The sequence below is a fragment of the Elephas maximus genome, chromosome 24 (genome assembly GCF_024166365.1).
Source record: "Elephas maximus indicus isolate mEleMax1 chromosome 24, mEleMax1 primary haplotype, whole genome shotgun sequence".
NCBI lineage: Eukaryota > Metazoa > Chordata > Mammalia > Proboscidea > Elephantidae > Elephas > Elephas maximus.
In genome coordinates this window covers 12,316,014-12,334,368 of record NC_064842.1, presented here as the reverse complement: position 1 = coordinate 12,334,368, position 18,355 = coordinate 12,316,014, and the positions used below count along the sequence as shown (strand labels likewise).

At 41.7% G+C, this 18,355-nt stretch overlaps 2 protein-coding genes across 6 annotated transcripts in view; one reads left to right on the top strand and one right to left on the bottom strand.

The window, feature by feature from the left end:
- TLR5 (toll like receptor 5) overlaps positions 1–18,355 on the top strand; it is a 566,717-nt gene that overhangs the window by 502,456 nt on the left and 45,906 nt on the right. The window lies entirely within an intron of this gene.
- MIA3 (MIA SH3 domain ER export factor 3) overlaps positions 1–18,355 on the bottom strand; it is a 62,473-nt gene that overhangs the window by 7,266 nt on the left and 36,852 nt on the right. For 3 of the 5 annotated variants that reach the window (XM_049868000.1, XM_049868001.1, XM_049868002.1), the window contains exons 7-19: positions 15,644–15,775; positions 12,418–12,439; positions 8,624–8,712; positions 8,285–8,362; positions 8,085–8,195; positions 6,967–7,038; positions 6,682–6,786; positions 5,869–5,991; positions 5,660–5,771; positions 3,952–4,007; positions 3,771–3,861; positions 3,459–3,597; positions 378–479 (exon numbers count right to left, since the gene is read on the bottom strand). In XM_049868000.1, coding sequence (XP_049723957.1) covers positions 378–479; positions 3,459–3,597; positions 3,771–3,861; positions 3,952–4,007; positions 5,660–5,771; positions 5,869–5,991; positions 6,682–6,786; positions 6,967–7,038; positions 8,085–8,195; positions 8,285–8,362; positions 8,624–8,712; positions 12,418–12,439; positions 15,644–15,775 — 1,232 coding nt within the window. Of the gene's footprint in view, positions 1–377; positions 480–3,458; positions 3,598–3,770; positions 3,862–3,951; positions 4,008–5,659; positions 5,772–5,868; positions 5,992–6,681; positions 6,787–6,966; positions 7,039–8,084; positions 8,196–8,284; positions 8,363–8,623; positions 8,713–12,417; positions 12,440–15,643; positions 15,776–16,968; positions 17,931–18,355 lie in introns of those variants that run through there. The other 2 variants (XM_049868003.1, XM_049868004.1) reach the window with 2 other exon arrangements.

Below are 18,355 nucleotides of genomic sequence, written 5' to 3'. Positions count from 1 at the left end.
GCCTTCCTTCATAAAGTTTTCTTCTTCTTTTAGTTATACCCACAGAAAACTTTCCAGAGCTATGACTACTGGGTCTATCAAATGGCATGATCATTTTTACAGCTTTCGATACATGGTCTTCCTAAAGAATGATCCCAATACACGAAATCACCCGGAACTCTGTGCATGAGCCAAGTTCCCTGATGGTCTGGCTAGCATTGGCGTAAGCAAATCTTTGTTAACACCTTTTCATTTGTTAACTTGAAATATCTTTTCTTCTCTTGCGCGAGTTGGATGTATTCACGTTCTTCGACCAGTTGTGTACGTAGAAACGGTTTTAAAGAAAGCCAACGGTAGTTTCACTAGCCACTGCCATCCTCTTTAGAAGCTGAACTCACCTGTAAGTTTTTACTTCCTCTGCAGCCAGAAGTGCTTTTTCATCTGCAGCTGACAGCCGCTGCTCCTTTTCTTGCCGCTCATATTCTTCTTGACTCAGCTTCCTACGATGAGCAAGAAGTGAACGATATAAAACCAGTCATTGAGGGAAAGTGTTTTTTTCTGCCGACACTCTGAGTGCCTCTATTCCAATGTCACTTCCCATCCTTCTCTAAGTGCACGGGCGTACAAACAAGGCCACAGAAGGAATTCAAACTCGCCATTTAGGGATAAAAATCAAACTCGGGCCTGCTGGCAAGTCACTTGCATGTGCTAAACCCTCATAATTCTCTACTCACTCACTCATGAGACGCACAAACATAAATAGCACTGTGTCCATGGGCAAGTCACTTGTGCTTGAGACGATGGGCGCTGATTTTATTTCAATGTGGAAAGCCAGAACTGATCAACCTGATGCAACTAAGCCTATCAGGATAAAGAGGTGATACTTATTTCTCTTTGGTCTACTGTGGAAACACCTGTAGTTGCTTCTATTATTTCTACCACGAAAAGACTGTTTCTCAGCCCGAGACTGGTATCATGATAAAGACAGTCAGTCAAAAAGACAGCCTCTTAGAACATGTCTTCTAACTGTACAACTAACCATGGGACATTTCCACACTTTGGATACGGAACTCCTACTATCCGTTTTGATGAAATCTTGATTAAGGAAAGCGGCTTTAAGTTTACAGTTCAAGTTAGTTTCTCATACAAAAATTTACACACACATTGTTATGTGACCCTAGTTGCTCTCCCTATAACGTGACAGCACGCTCCTCCTTTCCACCCTGGATTCCCCATGTCCATTCAACCGGCTTCTGTCCCTTTCTGCCTTCTCATCTTGCCTCCAGACAGGAGCTGGTGCTGTTGATCTTGACTCTCACTCCCTCTGGTGAAGTCAGAGGAGGTCAGATTCCTCCATGCTGCCATTTTTACAGTTGGCACCATTTTTATAAGGTTGGGACTAGAAAGAATTGCACACTTGGAGCACTGAACGGGCAAGATAGTGTCCTTTAAAAGGACTAGGCCATTTTTGGGTGACCTTCATTGGTAACTAGATTAAAGTGATGCTAAAAGTAAACTCAAATCTTTTCTGTAGAAAGACTACACCATCCTAGGCCTCAAATATCCTCCGTAATTAATTACCAGATACAGCGTTCAGCACTCAGTCAAAACTGACCAGGCACTCAACGAGACACAACACTGCGATCGAAATCACAGTGACAAAAGAAGTGGGCCCATAAAGGATCCACATCGTAGCATCCGCCTCCACACAGACTTTAAAATAACCATTTTTTTTTTTTTTTAATATATTCAAGAAGGTCAAGATCATGAATTTCAGGAGCGGACTAGAATTATAAAACTCAAACACATAGTAACTGAAACATATACCAAAAGAAGAAAAAATACGAAGCCTATTGCCGTCAAGTCAATTCCGACTCATAGCAACTCTACCCAGCCCCATTGGGTTTTCAAGAAGCAGCTGGTGGATTTGAACTGCCGCTCTTGTAGTTAGCAGCAAGCTCTTAATCACTATGCCACCAGGCCTGAAACATACCGTAACTAAAATTAAGAAATCAATGAATAACTTTACCAGCAGATTTGACAACTGAAGAGCTTTAGTACACTGGAAGATACGTTAGAAAAAACATCCAAAATGAAGCAAATTCAGGCAAGCATGTAGGGGACATAAGAGAAATAGTAAAAAAGGTCTAACGTGTTTAACCAGAATTTCGGGAGAGCAGAGAAGGCAGAATCCCTATATGAAGACAGTAACTCAGAAATTCAGAAGATAGTGATGATCCAAGCAACAAGAATGTAAAGACAAAGATGAGAGAGCGAGAAGCGGGAAAAACCCCAAAGCCTACACCTAGGTACCTCCCAATAAAACTGCTGAAAAACCAAAAAGATCAATGAATAAAGGCAGCAAGGGTAGGTGAGATATTCAAAAAAGAGAAAATAAAATTATATTGGATTCCTCAAAGACACTTTAAAACCAAAAGGCAATTGGTTATCTTTAAAATGCTGAAATCAGGTAAGTGCCAAAATTCTACAGCTAGCAGAAAGATCCTTTAAAAACGAAGTCAAAATAAAGACATTTTCATACAAAGATAAACTGATCCAGTCTGTCACTAAAGAGCAGAATGCATGCTGTTATTCAAGTAGAATGAAAGCGATCACAAATGGAAGACGGAAGAAATTCCAGGAAGAGTAAAGCCACCTGTAACTGTCAATCTTAAATGAGAAAAGCAGAGTAACGAAAAATATCCGAACAATTCCAGACACAGAAAGACTCCCAGCATTCTTGCAATGACTGTATTATGTGACGTTTAGTCTGAATATTCGACTGTGTTAACTTCAACACTTATGAAACTTTCAATAACTAAAGATTCCTTCACTAGTTTTTTATTCTACTGAAACACGTCATACACATCACTCAGGACTTTTAACAGCCACATTGACAGCCACCAGAACAAACAGCAGACAAATCAGAGCGAAGTAACTCATCACAAAGAAAGGAAAGTGCACTAAATGGCAGAGCCGTAGAAAGGGTGGCTGCTGTCACTGGGCGCTGTCACGCCAATTCTGACTCAGTGACACCATGTGACAGTAGAACTGTGCTCCGCTCCGCAGGGTCTTCTTGGCCATACTCGTAAAGCTCCCCAAGGGTGGCTAAGTGAGCTCCAGTTGCCAACCTTTTGTTTCACAGCCAAGTTTTTAACTGTTGTGCCCCCGGAGCCCCTGAGAGGAAGGGTACGGATCTTTAAAAAAGAAGTACTTCTGTATCAGTGACTGTTAGTGCCTGCAGACCACCCCCCATCAAATAAATTACAGGCAAACATTTCTGACAACTAGTTAGAATGGCAAGAAAAATGCAAGTTAAAGAAAATGAGGTAGAAAGGAAAAAAGACAATTCTACACTAAGTATAAATGGGAAAAAAATTGTAAATCACCTTTTCTAAAAAATGATAAAAATGTCCTATACAGTGCTCACATTAAGTCATACAACGTTGTTTTCAACAGTAAGGAGACGAAGACCTTACTTTTGCAGAGCCATCTCTTTCTGCTGATAGAGTTCATTCAGAATCTCCACTTTCTGCTTCAGGGTTTTGCATTCATCTTCCAGTTCAGCTCTGGTTGACTGTAGTGAATCCCGGTCCTCTTCTAACTTCTTTATTTGGTCTGTAAAAGGTAAAACATTTGAACTCCATGTGTGCACGTGGACTTGAGAACTTGGTGGGGGGGGGGGTGGTGCTGAGCGGGGAGAGAAGGACGAAAGCAGGAAGCCACTGTTTATCTTTCCAATGCAAAAACATTTCCAACACGTGGCAATTCCTTCTCAAGAAGCAACCTACCTTCCAGGTTACATTTAGTGGACATTGAGGCTCTCAGCTTCAACTGCAAAAGTTTTAGATCCTCTTCAACTACTGATATGGCAGTTTTTGTCTAAAAATTGCAGAAGAGAGAAGTAGTCTTAAAAGTGTGTCATGGTAAGAACTCACAGGGACTTATGGTGCTCTATAAAAAAGATTATACCCGAGAGACATCCATCATCTGTCTAATTTGATTTTTCATCTTCTCACTCCGGTCACCTAAAAAACAAAGGGCTTTAATTGCTTTTTCCACCCCATTCTTTTTAATTCCATATTTTCTTTATCCCCCCAAAACTAAACAATTATCTCGTTATGTTCAAACTTTCAAAGAAAAAGCAGGTTAACCAACAGGACTGAGCAGTCTAACTGACTTGAGAGGACTGCCAACGTAGATTCCAAAAGTAAATTTTCAGTTTGTGCAATAAAAATGCCATCCGTGCCACTCTGAAGCAAGAAGAGATACATGCCATTCGTGCCACTCTGAAGCAAGAAGAGATACATGCCACCCGTGCCACTCTGAAGCAAGAAGAGATACGTGTTATCCGTGCCACTCTGAAGCAAGAAGAGATACATGCCACCCGTGCCACTCTGAAGCAAGAAGAGATACATGTTATCTGTGCCACTCTGAAGAAGAGATACGTGTTATCTGTGCCACTCTGAAGAAGATACATGCCATCCGTGCCACTCTGAAGCAAGAAGAGATACATGCCATCCATGCCACTCTGAAGCAAGAGATACGTGTTATCCGTGCCACTCTGAAGCAAGAGATACGTGTTATCCGTGCCACTCTGAAGCAAGAAGAGACACATGCTATCCGTGCCACTCTGAAGCAAGAAGAGACACATGCTATCCGTGAACACTCTGAAGCAAGAAGAGACACATGTTATCTGTGCCACTCTGAAGCAAGAGAGATACATGTTATCTGTGCCACTCTGAAGCAAGAAGAGATATGTGTTATCTGTGCCACTCTGAAGCAAGAAGAGATACATGAGATAAAGCTCTTTCTTCTCTTCCAGGTCTGCCTCCACCTGGGCAACTGTCTTATTCAGAAAGATGCACTCCTCTGTTCTCCTCCTCAATCTGCTACCAAGTGTGGTTCAAAACGCTCACTATGAAAGCAATAGCCAACTTGGAAAAGTGTCTATAAACAGTTCCTTCCTCAGTGAACACTGCTACCTGTCAACCTCTACTTTCATGGGGCTAGTCGGTTTATGGCTTCTACCACCTCAAAACTCAGCAACAGATGGTAAGCTAGAAGTGACAAACATTAAAATCAAATGTCATCTCCATGAAGTTGAGAATCAAGTTTTTCCTCCTCAAACATGTTGCCATCAAATCAATTCTGATTCATACCAACCCTACAGGACAGAGTAGAACTGCCCCATGAGGTTTCCAAGGCTGTAAATCCTTACGGAAGCAGACTGCCACCCCTTTATCCTGCGGACTGGCTGGCGGGTTCGAATCGCCGACCTCTTGGTTAGCAGCCAAGCACTGAACCACTGCACCACCAGGGCTCCTCCGTTTCTCCTACTGTACCCTAACTCTACAGCGTTTACCACTTAGGCATGTAAGACACAACTGATGCTGCTCCAGTCCCGGCACACGTATCTAATTCTCAGCGGAATGGAAAGAGAAGTCAGTGTTCTTTGCACGCTCATTGCTAACCCCAAGCAACCCACCTTTACCCAATGGACATGGCGGCGGGGGGGCTGTAGTGTGTGTGTGCGTGTATGTGTGTGTATATACACACCCAGGGATATGCCTCTACAACTCTTAACATGTAAACAGGAATTCAACCAATGAAAAGTAGCATCAGTGACTTAAAGACTTAAAGGTAAAAAGGAATCCAACTTCCCTGAGAATGATCTTACCTCCCATTTCCCCATTTGCTAATTCGTCTGACCCACTTCCTCCTTTATTTTTATCCTCAGATTGAGATTCACAATCTAACCGATTCAACTGTGTAATGCAATTAGTCAAAGCCTAGAGAAGAAGCAAGAAGGTATCAGAAAGAGCCTCTCCATTTGAATTAAGCAGATAAATTTACAACTGTTTAAATTTAAAATGAGAATGAACTTACATCAATATTATCATCCTTGTGAGTAAGAGCTATTTCCAAATCTTTCTGAGACTTCTGGAACGATCTGATTTGCTCACTGAGCTCAGCATGTAATTTACTCCAGTCTTTGATTTCCTGCTGCAACTGAAAAGTTAAAATATGTAGATTATCAAAGGTCAGGGCTTTGGCACCGGGGACATCAGGACCATGTGAATGCGGAAGGGAGGTAAGCAGCCACGCCCTTCCTTGGCCTGTCACTCTGGGCTAAGGTGTCGCTACATCACCTTGGTTAAAGGGACAGGGGAGCGTGGTCCCAATTCTCAGAGCTGCAGTGAGAACAGGAGAGCTTTCAAGGAAGTTGACCCAGTTTATTGCATCCTTCAAAAAACCCTTCTGCAGCCAATTCAAATAAGTTACTTCCAGTATGAACAGAAGGGCCCATCTGTCTTCCAAGCTCAGAACTCCAGATTATATCATCGTCCCTTGATCGATGAAACAATAACTGCCCAAAACGGGCTATAAATTACGTAATTCTTTGGTCTAAAAAGTCGATCCATCACCCTTGAGGCTACCTGAATTAATAACTGGTTGGTGTTTGACGTGATGAAGATGAAGCACTCTGACAGCTACGAGAAATTGTGCAGAAGGACAGGAAACCCAGAAGGGATGCGGAACAGACACACACACACTCAGAGTTTAAACTCTCCAGATCTGAGAACAGAATCCTGCATTCGTATTTTGTTACCTTAAAAACCGACCTGAGAAAAGATACTCAAATAGTGATAATATTCAGTTCTCCAGTTTACATAATCTACGGTATTAAGTTTTCGTTACCTGCTCCTTCTTCTTTGTAAGCTTAGCATTTTCTTCCTGAACCCGATGGCATTCAGACTTCACCTTTTCTTCACTGAGTTTAGCTTCATTAAGGGCAATTTGAACCTAATGCAAAACACTTCTATTAATGAATTCCCAAGAAAAATTAAAAAAATTATACTTTCTCAACCAGACATCATGTAATTTTTATTTTTTAAAATAATCTAACACACAACAAATGTTTCCTCCTCAACAAAACTAAGATATAATACTATGAAGGTCTTTCAGAAATTGTAGGCACTTCACCTCTGAGAATTCTGAAGCGTTCATTGAAATAACATCCTTCAGCTTCTCTATAGATTTCTTGTTTTCCAATATCTGTCGTGTAGAAACAGAATACAGAACATTTACTAGGATTTCAGTAGAAACACCGGGATGTACGCCAAAAATAAGACCGCATTGACAAACACATCCCAGAGGCATCTCCTGTGGTTCGGGTAAAAGCAGCTGACCCAGTTTTAGCCTAAGGGGAAAGGTGAGGATGTAAGAAGAGAAGGAAAGGGGGAAGTAACTGAAGGCGTAACTAGTCCATGGCATCTACAGCTTCCTGGGGAAAAGATAACACGGTAGTTGACCAGACAAAAAGGTGGAAGCAACAAAAACAGAAAAACGTACCAAAAAAAAAAAAAAAAAAAAACCAGTTCAAATCTATGGTTTTTCCTAATGGCAGAAAAAAAAATCCCCAAGGTCACTTTGAAAATTCTTTATTTAGTCTGAATTAAAAAACGGTAGGACTTAGGGAAGAAGAGGCAACTCTTCCATACAGGAGAACGCCATCTAATTTATGATGACACTGTCTCCTCAAGGAGGTAGCAACTAACTGTTTGCTCTAAGTGCAGGCTGCACGCAGGAACTTCCTTCCAAAGATAGCTGTATTCAAAGGAGGAAAACAGGTAACTTTACAGTGGAGAAACCTGGCAAACAATACCTGGGCCAGGCGACTAAGCTTAACTGGGTGAGAAATATATAGGAACTCTCTGAATGATCTTTCCAACTTTTATGTAATTCTAAAACTATTCTAAAAAGAATTTATTTCAAAAAAGAACTATGCAGAGAAATCAAAATGGTAGGACTGTCTTGTTGGGCTGTAGTTTCTTAGTTGCTCTACATGTTTCTGACAGCAGAGTCAAGCAACATGAAAAGTACCCAGTGTTGAGAAAAAAAATTACTTTCCAGGCCCATAAAAATAAGAAACTGTGGTATTAGTATTTTAAATACCAAAAGAAATACACAAGAGTAGGTTCAACTTCCTTGACTCCCACTATCGCTTCAGTTAGCAGCATGGGAAAAAGCAGAGTTCAACTCACCTCATGTGCAAAATAGTGCAAGTGTCAAATTACAGGAAGCCTTAGCAAAACTCTTACCAAGTCCTGATTCTTGACATTCTGTTCTCTCTCAGATTCTAACATAACACGCAGACTTTTAGCTTTATCATCCAGGACTTCGTTATTTTCTTCAAGTTCCTTGATTTTATCCTACAAATGACGACATTAAGATGAATAATTACTCATTATGTTTACTTTTGTTTTTAGAATGTAATCCAGAGGAGAGAAGAGACGTTTACCTTAAATTTTATTGCTTCATCAGAGAGAATCATATTTTGTTTCTTCGTTTCTTGAACATGTTTCCTTGATTCCTTGATCTATACAAACATAAAATAAAGCACTCAGAATTCAGAAATATGAATTACGGTGCTATCCAAACTTATCTTCCAGTGGGTGATCCCTTACAGAAGAAAGCAGTGCTTTACACACATGACGATTGCTTCAGAGAGTTCATAGAAAATAACGGAATTAGAAAATATGATTTAAAAATACCACGGTAACTTAAACATGCAAGGCAGGTGGAAGTAATTCAAGTTGGAACTACTTAAAAAAAAAAAAAACTGGAAGAATAATTATACCTTCTGTTCATAATTTGACAATTTTTCTAGAAGTTCTGCATTTTCTTTCATGATATTCTTCAACTTCTCAGAAATTTCTTGTTCAGAAACTAAAAAGGGGGGGAACCATAAGAGCGTTATGATCACGAAGCAAAGGTGAACTGCCCGACGCATCAGCAGCAAAGGTACGTGACTGGGCACCAGGCAGGTAAAGAGCTTCTGAGGATAACTCTTGTGCCTTTAAAAAACAATCTGGGGTCAATGGCAATAAAGGTGCCGAGATACTAAAATTTAAGCAAAATATAATAAGAACTCTTGTTTCAATGAGATTCCAATTTAAATTTTTTTCAAAAATGGGAAAGTACAATAAAATGTTATAGCTGAATATCCTTCCCTTCACTAAGCACCTTTCCTCATAGAAAATGGAATCACTTTAAATACACCCGCTCTTCACTTATCCACACGGTTAGGTACCAAAGGTCACCATGCAAAAATGGAGCATTTCTTTTTCTGTTTTCAGACCATCCATTCGTCCAATTTTTTATTTTGAAAGACCATGGAAATAAGAAGAGCTAAGATTTGCTGACGTGCTCATCACTGTGACGACTCCAGGCATGAATTATTCCTCTGCGGAGAAGGAGGCTTGGAGGAGAAAAAGCTAGATAAAGCCGGGTTGGCTGTGTGACTGGAGGCCCAAGGTTTAACCGCTTCACCGCCTCCTGTGCCGGGTCAGAGCTGCCCTCACGGAGCCGCTTCCAGAGCTCCACTCCCACCCTTGAAAGCCCTGCTCACCATCCCCCCGGAGTGGCTTCCTATGAGGGCTGAGGGCACTGGGAGCCTGGCGGCACACCTGGACCAGTTGGGCTCGCTTTGGGATGTCATTAAACTTGCACGCATTTCTTCCAAATGCCCTCTCCAATGCCTCTTTCTTTCTTACTTTCTCACCCCACAGCAATTCTGAGCTGCAGGCCCTCAGGTCACATAGGAGCTGAGACTTCAGAACTGGTGCCTGCTGGCTTGGTGCCGCCTGCACCTCTGCCTCAAGACTGTGGCCACAGAGAAGGCCAGCCCTTCACGGCAGCAGGACACAGTGCCCCCCGCCAGCAGGAGCGAGAGGAGGGCACAGGGCAGCACAGCCCAGCTCCCCAGAGACCCTTCTCTAGGGAGGTGACACTCTGCAGCTATTGCCGCCATGCCCGCCGCCTCGTTAATACACAAACTGGTTGGACGGTAGATTTTTTACTATGAGAAATGTGAAATGTCGGGTAATGAGATAGTCGGTAAGTGAGGAGTAGGTGGCTATGTCATTTGCAAAGGGGAAACAGAAATACAAGCACATTGATTTATATTTCTAGTCTTCAAGTTATTTACTTAAATAACGTCTTGATTAAACCATGAGCTCAGGAGCACTGCTCACGCATAATAAATGTGCATTACATCAATCACCCTCCAATCAGCTTACACAATTTTTCCCTATCAAAGTGTAAAAGTTCCAACACTTAACAAGCAGCAAGGAGTAGGGCTTAAGTAAATTTTTGTGTAAATGAATTTTCACAAGTCTTTCAATCTCGGTATATAATATTCATAATAACTCTTATTATCGGAATACCAATGACGCAAGAGAAGACCTTACACTAAAAGCTACGAGCCTTAAGAACAGAGAAAGTAGAAAGCAATCAGTCTGGCAAACACTGTCCCTGCTTTTACATATTACCACACCGGTTGTTGTCTGCACAATGAATTTATCAAGGTCACAATGAATTTATCAAGGTCACGATGAGGTCAAACTAGCTTGACCAGTTGCCACCAAGTCAATTGTGACTCACAGTGACCAAATTTGTGGCAGTGTGAGTAGAAGCCAAATGTTTTGGTAGCTTTATAGCATTTAGTATCGATTACCTGTTGCCATCAAGTCAATTTGGACTCATAGCGACCCTGTAGAGGACAGAGTACAACTGCCCCATAGGGTTCCCAAGGAGCAGCTGGTGGATTCGAACTGCCGATCTTTCAGTTAGCAGCTAAGCTCTTAACCACTGCGCCACCAGGGCTCCTTAATATTGATCATTACTATTCATATGACATGCCCATCTTCCCCTAAAACTTTAGAATACAGCAGGCACCAATCATGTGCTGCTCAGTTACCTCCATCTCCTCTCCCGTCCCTCTCCCAGGTACCCACATCTGCCCTCTAGCGCTGCTCTTCACCTACATTTAAATTCAACACTTCTCACTGCTGCTTATGGACATTTCCACGGAAATCTTATTTTAACACTCCAAACCAAACTTCTCCATGCTCAGATTTTTCTTACCCATGCCCCTTGACAGACTCTTCTCCCTCCTTCTCCTCCTTACTCACTCATTCACTCATCTCGTCTTTTAATCAGCAGTCATTTCCTCCTCCTTGTCACCTGGGCCTGAGAACTTTCAGGATTCTCCTCATGTTTACTCCCAATTCACACCATTCTCCAGGTTCCCATAATCATTCCCACCTCGCTTAGATAACTGCAATCACTTCAGAACAACCTCACTCCTTCCAGGGTCTCCCTACTTCAAGCTACATCCTTCTGAAATGGAATTTAACCATCCTACTCAGAGGCAAACAATGTCTTTCTACTCCCCGACAGATTCAATTTCAAGAGAACTAAGGTGGTGGTGTCAGAAAAGGACTTTGGAATTATACACACCTGGGTTCAAATCTTGGCTTCTCCATTTTGGACAACAAGCAATCTCTCTACACCTCAATTTTTTTTTTTTTAAATCTAGAAGGGATTGTTACTACCTATCTTACATATAACTACTATACAAAAAATATATCAATCTTATATGTAGATACATATGGAAAGCACCTAAAACGGTGCCCAGAATTCCGAACTCCTCTAAGACATTTAATCTTTTCACCTAACTCCAATACCTAAACTCATCTTCTATGTTACCCAATGTTACAGCTCCACTCCTCACTCAGGGCAAGCTTTTCACTATTTCCGTTACTATCACTACAATAAAAACCAGTACTGGGGGGACCTATTTCATGCTGGGCAGCCAAGCAGGCCCCTAACAGACAATCTCACCTAATCATCACGTTTTATGAAGTACATACAGCATTTACCATCCTCATTTTGCATCCTGATTATTTCCACTCATTCTCCCCTGGAATTAATGGCTTCCTCCGCCTCTTAAGTCTTCCTAACATTTTGTTTAAATGCGTTTGGCTGTTAGCTGAAAGGCTGGAGGTTTGGATCCATTCGCAGGTGCCTCAGAAGAAAGGCCTGGTGCCCTACGTCCAAAAATCAACCACTGAAAACTCTGTGGAGCACACTTCTGCTCTGACACCCCCGGGGCTGCCAGGGAATGGATTCAACTCAACGGCAACGGTTTTTGGGTTTTTTAAAGACAGTACCTACACCTTCCACTAGGTCATACGCTTTCTGCCTGGCACAGAGTGTTTCCTTAATCTTTACTTACTCCCTAGAGCCAGGTCTCACAGACCCCGCTCATCCTCCAACCCTCAAACTCATACAATCAACTGTCTCCTAGACCCCTCTACCCAAATTGCCCCCAGGTCCCTCAATCTGTCCAAAATGAAACTAATCATCTCTCTACTCCCACAATTTGCTCCCGTCTCATCTCCTATCTCAGCTGGTAGCACCACCATCTACTCTGTCATCCAAGCTAGCAAGGAACAGCCACACTTTCAGGAGTTAATAAGCCAATCAAACATCAGGAGTCACTGTATCTACTTCCAGCGTAAAGAAAATCCTTATCAAACATCAAGAAGGAAAAAATTATACAAGTAACAAAATAGACCTAAAATTTACCTTGATACACTCTACTCTTTACCTGGAAGAGAAAAAAAATAAAATTAAATTTGATTTTAAAACATTACAGTAGAAATAGTATAGTTCCTAACACAACAGTCAAAATCTTAACCAAGTGAAAATTTATAGCAGTTTGATTCAGCATAATAGATCCACAGGATTAAAAAAGAAAAGATTAAAAAGCATTTCAAATTTAATTGGCAGTGATACTTCTTATAACAGTCTGAGAAAAACACTAAGGTAAACTACCTTATTTAAGAGATATTTATATGCCTGTTAAATGAACACCAATCTTAATAAACAAGTACTTAATTTTAATAACAGAAATGGCTAACATTTTTATAATAAATATGCTGATAAACCATTTATCTGAAATCATTTATTTGGCAACCCTAAATAGAATGAGTTCTAGAAACAGTGAATGTTCAAAAAGTCTCTGAGGAAACAAAATTAAAGGCATAATCTTTGTAATAAAATACACTTCTTCCACTCACCAGATAGCATCTTAGAAATCCTATTCAAAGTTGGCTAAAGGCTGAAATTAGAAATAATTCTAACAAGCTAGATCATCTGATTTTCCCTGACTGCTAAAAATGGGGTTATCAAATCTCAAAGAAAAGGGAAGACTGCTGGAAAAAAATACAAAAACAAGAACAGAAATGACAACGTCCCAAAAGGGCAAAAACTTCTTCCAAAAACTGGATACCCCAAAGACATCACTGAATTATACGATAATAAAACATAAGCAGTATCCATTAAAAAAAAAAAAAAAAAAAAGAGGTGTTACTAATCTCTTTGTAAGCCAGAATCTATTTCCACTTTCAAATGCTATAAATGGTGATCGGATGTTCAGACCAGCCTACTACTCATCCATGATATCTCAATTATTATTGCAGTATCCAAACACCATTTATAATAATGTTATAGGAAAATGCATTCAGAATTCCAACAGAGAAAGAAAGGACCATTTCTCCAACGTCACAGCCTTGCTGAGAAGGCAAGCTTCCTTTGCCCCCTTTCATGGAAACCAACAAGTGGAAGAAAGCGAGGAGGGGCGATGAGCAACTGAGAGTAGAGACAAGGGTTCCAAAAGTCAAATGCTGAGGCTGAGGAACAAAGGTCAGGACATAAAGCAGACGTAACCTTGTGAAAATCCAAACAGGTGTTGAGGTTTTTGAAATGGATAAAACAGAAGTGGGAAATATAAACTCTTTCCCCCTTTACTCCTTCCGGTCACCATTTCCAGTCTCCCTCTTTTCTTCATCTGAGGGGAAGCCCTATGAGGTGAGAGGATTCCTGACAGAAATCCAAGCAAAAGACCCTTTCTTTTTAAGTGATTTTAAAATCAACTGTACAAGGAGAGAAAACACATTAACAATGATACATCTAGTATAATTAAGAAATTAAAAAGTGAATACTCAATTTCAGAAAGATAGGCATCTAATGCTTTTGTCACAGTTCAGCTTCAACTGAAAGCTTTTAGTCTGCAAAGTTCATCCACACAGAATACCATGTTCCACAATTATGTTAAATAATTGAGACATCAGGGTGGTCATCTATATACTGCTGTGCGATTATCTCCTGAACTGATACAGTAAAAAGTATCTCAATTAAAAGTTAAGTCCAAAGACTGGCTGAATGTGTCTGAGAGACCTGAAGATGGCCATTCTGAAGGTAGAGATAACATATGAATAGGAGCAAGCTTATTCTGCACGGAGTCAGAAATCTTAACACCAAGTAAAGGTGGGTTATGAATATTTATTAATTATGCCTTAGTGACAACTCCAATCTAACCAGGGTATCAGGTTTGTAATGGATTGAACTGTTTTCCCCCAAAATATGTATTGTAAATCCTAACCCCTATAACTTGTGGGTGTAATCCCATTTGGGAATAGGGTTTTCTTTATTATGTTAATGAGGCCAAATCAGCGTTAAGATGTGTCTTAAGCCAATCACCTTGGGATACAAAATAAGACTAAGCACACAGAAGGAAGCGGAGACGGGGGAAGACAGATGTCATGCCACATGATGCCACATGAAGATTACCAAGGAGCCCAGGAATAGATGCTGAAGAGAGAGAGAGAGAGAGAGAGAGAAAAAAAAATCTTCCCCTAGAGCTGGAGTCCTGAATTTGGACTTCTAGGCTCCTAAACTGTGAAAAAAATTAATTTGTTTGTTAAAGCCACTCATTTGTGGTATTTCTGTTATAGCAGCACCAGACAACTAAGACAAGGTTTAATTCTGTTTTGTTATGCAAAAGAAAGGACTCTACAAATATTACGTTTGTAAAACGGTTTCTTTTTCTATTGTCAGTAATAAACCCTTTCACTGAACTAGAAATTAAAATAATTTACAGATAGAGACGCACATGAAATCTGGAGGCTTTTCACCAGCTAATGAGAATATGAATTACCGAACAGTAACTCAAAGTGTAGACTGGCCCAACTTTGTGACCCAGCAGTAATTCTAGGAACAGTTCTAAGAAAACGCACACACAGACACACGATTTATATGCAAAATTGTTCATTAAAACATTCTTACAAGAGCAAAAACCTAGAAACAACCTAAATGTTCAACAATAGAGAGACAGTTATACTATGATATGCCTCTACGATGGACTACGCGTTACTTTGAATAAACGGTGTTTCTGAAATGTTCGAGTATTTTAAAAAACAGAAATATACAGTATACCCCTAACTTTGTAATTATAAACTATACAACAAACGGAATGTTACAGATGAGAGTACCCGTATCCACATACGTAACTCGCCTACAAACATCTGGCTATTTGGAGGAGAAAGGAAATGACAAGAACTTTACTGGTTTTGCACATTCCACAAAAAATTCAAAGAAGGAAGTACAAGTCATCTGTACTACCAGAGAGGCTATATTTGTTAACTCTGGGTTAAACGTATCTTCAGACAGCTTTCTGCTCAACCACAGTCCCAATTTTAGACAAATTAGATTTTATTTTCTATACTGTTTTGTGCTTTTTCAATATGTTATCTCATACATAATTTTTTTAACTGCTACTTATTGCCTAGTTCACTGAAGTCTACCAACAAAGATTACAACAGATTATTTTACAAGGTTAGTTTGGATTATAAATGCTGACTGGTGTTCATGTTAGTAACTGAAAAAGAAACAAATAAAAGGGCCAGTGATTATATAATAACCCTTTTATCTACGAAGAAAGTGTACCTATAAATTAATTTAATCTACTCACGGCAAGGACAGTTCTCCAGAAGAAAATGGCAAATGAAACAATTCCCAAGAAGGCTGTGATGAGCACAGGTTTCCATGGCAGTCCATAAAAATCAGGCCCAGGCCGAACATCATCAGGCAATGTAGCAACTAGCTGAAATACAAATATGAGAAATAGTGGGAAACCTTAAAGATACTTATGAGAAAGCAATCACAAATAATAATCCATAAAAATTCCAAATCAACCTCAATCGGATACCATCCCCCTCAAAAATCTTCAGTGGATCTCACTGGTTCAAGGATGAAAACTGGCAGCCTCACGTTTCTTGCCTGACATACTATCGGTAAACATTTTGAATCTGAATGTCTTTAACGAAGCATATATTTCAACTTCTAAATAGGACCTATCACATCCTACTGTCTAACACATGGCTAGAATCCCTCGGGATCACACTTCTCTCTTGGATAAACTACTTTTTATTACTTAAAAAACCACGCAAGACAAAAAAAGTGAAAACTATCATAAAAACAATCAACCTTTATTGCTGCAAATAAAACCAAAACGCTGATGATAAATAACACAAACAACGTTTAATCCCTCTCTAGATTTTTATCCTTAATTCTATTCTACTCTTACATACACAAAAACACACGCTAAATAAGTTCAGACTGCTCTTGGTAACTGCTCTAGACAGACTGCCAGAATTTAACTCACATAAAACCCAGTGCCTTAATTCTAAATGTTTCCTCAAAGACAGTACATTAAACACACACCTGCTTCTGTCCTCTTCTGCTTTCCATTGCCCTCCACAAAAACACAACTAACCATCAGACTGGCTACATCCCCCGAGGGTACCGGGGGTCTTGGCAAACAGACCAGTAGGGACATGATGCTCATTTTGTTTTGCCCGGGACTGCATACTCGAACTTAACATAGCGTCTGGTTCACCGTAAGTGCTCGATAATAAATGAAGGAGTACGGGGAAAACAAGAAACAAAACCCCAAGCCCATTGCCGACGAGTTGATTCCGACTCACAGCGACCCTATAGGACAGAGCAGAACTACCCCACAGAGTTTCCAAGGAGCGCCTCGCGGATTCGAACTGCCGAGCTCTTGGTAAGGAGCCGCAGCTCTTAACCACCACACCACCAGGGCTTCCGCAATGAACCAGGACCGAAGCCTCAAACACACTACCACCCGTCCCCCAAACAGGACCGCGACGACCTGCCGCGGGCCTGACACACCCCGTTTCTCCCTCGCCCCGTCAGTCCGTCACCCTCTCCACTCAGAACTCGTCCCCCCGCCTGCCAGAGCTGGGGTCCCTCCCCGGGAACAGGCCCCGTCACCTCCAGCAGCTTGGCTATGAGGGCTGCGTAGAGCACCGACAGGGGTCCCAGAAGCTCCGGGTCCCCCGCGGAAGCGGTGACAGAAGGCACAGTTGCAGGTACCGAGTCCATTGGGCAAGGCCAGCTGCAGGCGAAGGCGCCCCCCGTGGGACGGCACCGGACCCCTCTCTTTCACGGCTTCCTCCTCCGGAAAAGCCCCGGCTGGCTCAGGGGGCGGGCACCCAGGCTGAACTTCGCTTCCCCGCAGCCGGCACTTTCCGCCCGACGTCTCCCGTAAAACACGTCATCAGACACTGCCTCCGGGCGGAAGTTGACGTGCTACGGAGGCTGGTCCCGCAAGTGGGCGGGGCCAGGTCGGAAGAAACCAACTGCAGAGCGGGGCGGGGGGAAGAGCGGAAGGGCCTGGCGGAGGAAACCAAGCAAAGGAGGCTTATCTGCAAGGGCGCTTTAAAGGGCCCCGGAGCCAGGAGGCCAGCGAGCTAGAAGCGGGAGCGTGCGAGTGGCTCAGGGGAAGGTGAGAGGCCACTCGTGCCCGCCCAGAGCCGCAGGGGACGGCGAGACCCCAGGCACCTGCCCTAAACACCCAGGCAGGAGAGAAGCCTCTCCAGCGCCCTTCGGAGGGACCCCGCTCTGGCCGGTCTGCCGTCGCCTAGGTGAGGTCTTCCTCCCCTGCCCACGCCAATCCCCCCTACACTTCCCCTTCCTGCCCTGCACATGCTCAGACTGCCTCACATTCTTGCTAAGGGCCTTTTAAAAACAGCCTTGTCCCAAGACATCGCGTCACTATCACGTATATGCCAATGGGTTCAGCTCTGAGTCCTACATTTTAACTTAATATGACTTGTGGAAAAAGACAAGGATAAGGAATAGTCTAGCAGTCGCGGTCTAAGAGTTAAAGAGCTGGAAACATTTCACCCAGGGGCGAAAAGATGGTATTTGAAGATCTTTATGAGTTGGAATCGACTGGACAGCAATGGGTTTTTTGTTTTTTTTTTTTTGGAAAGATGTGTCCTCAAGTTGAATATAAAGTCGGTTTGGAAGAAAGGGCAAGCAAGAACAAACAGGAATACCCTGAAAAAGAAGAGCAATGGAAGGTGAGGTACGTGGGAGGGCAGGCTCTGTAATTAAAACAGGATAGTACTGGCCCAAGAGTACAGACAGACCCTGAAAGGGAATAAAAAACCCAGAAATAGACCCAACTGCACTGGAAATTTGAAATACAATAAAAATCAGGGTGTGGGGGGGTAGACTTTTTAATAAGTGATGTTGGCATAACCAGATAACCATATGGAAAATTATAAAACTGGATCTTCTCACCGTTCACAAGAATAAATTCCAAATGTATGAGGAACCAATATAAAAACAAACAAGTACTAGAATATGAAAT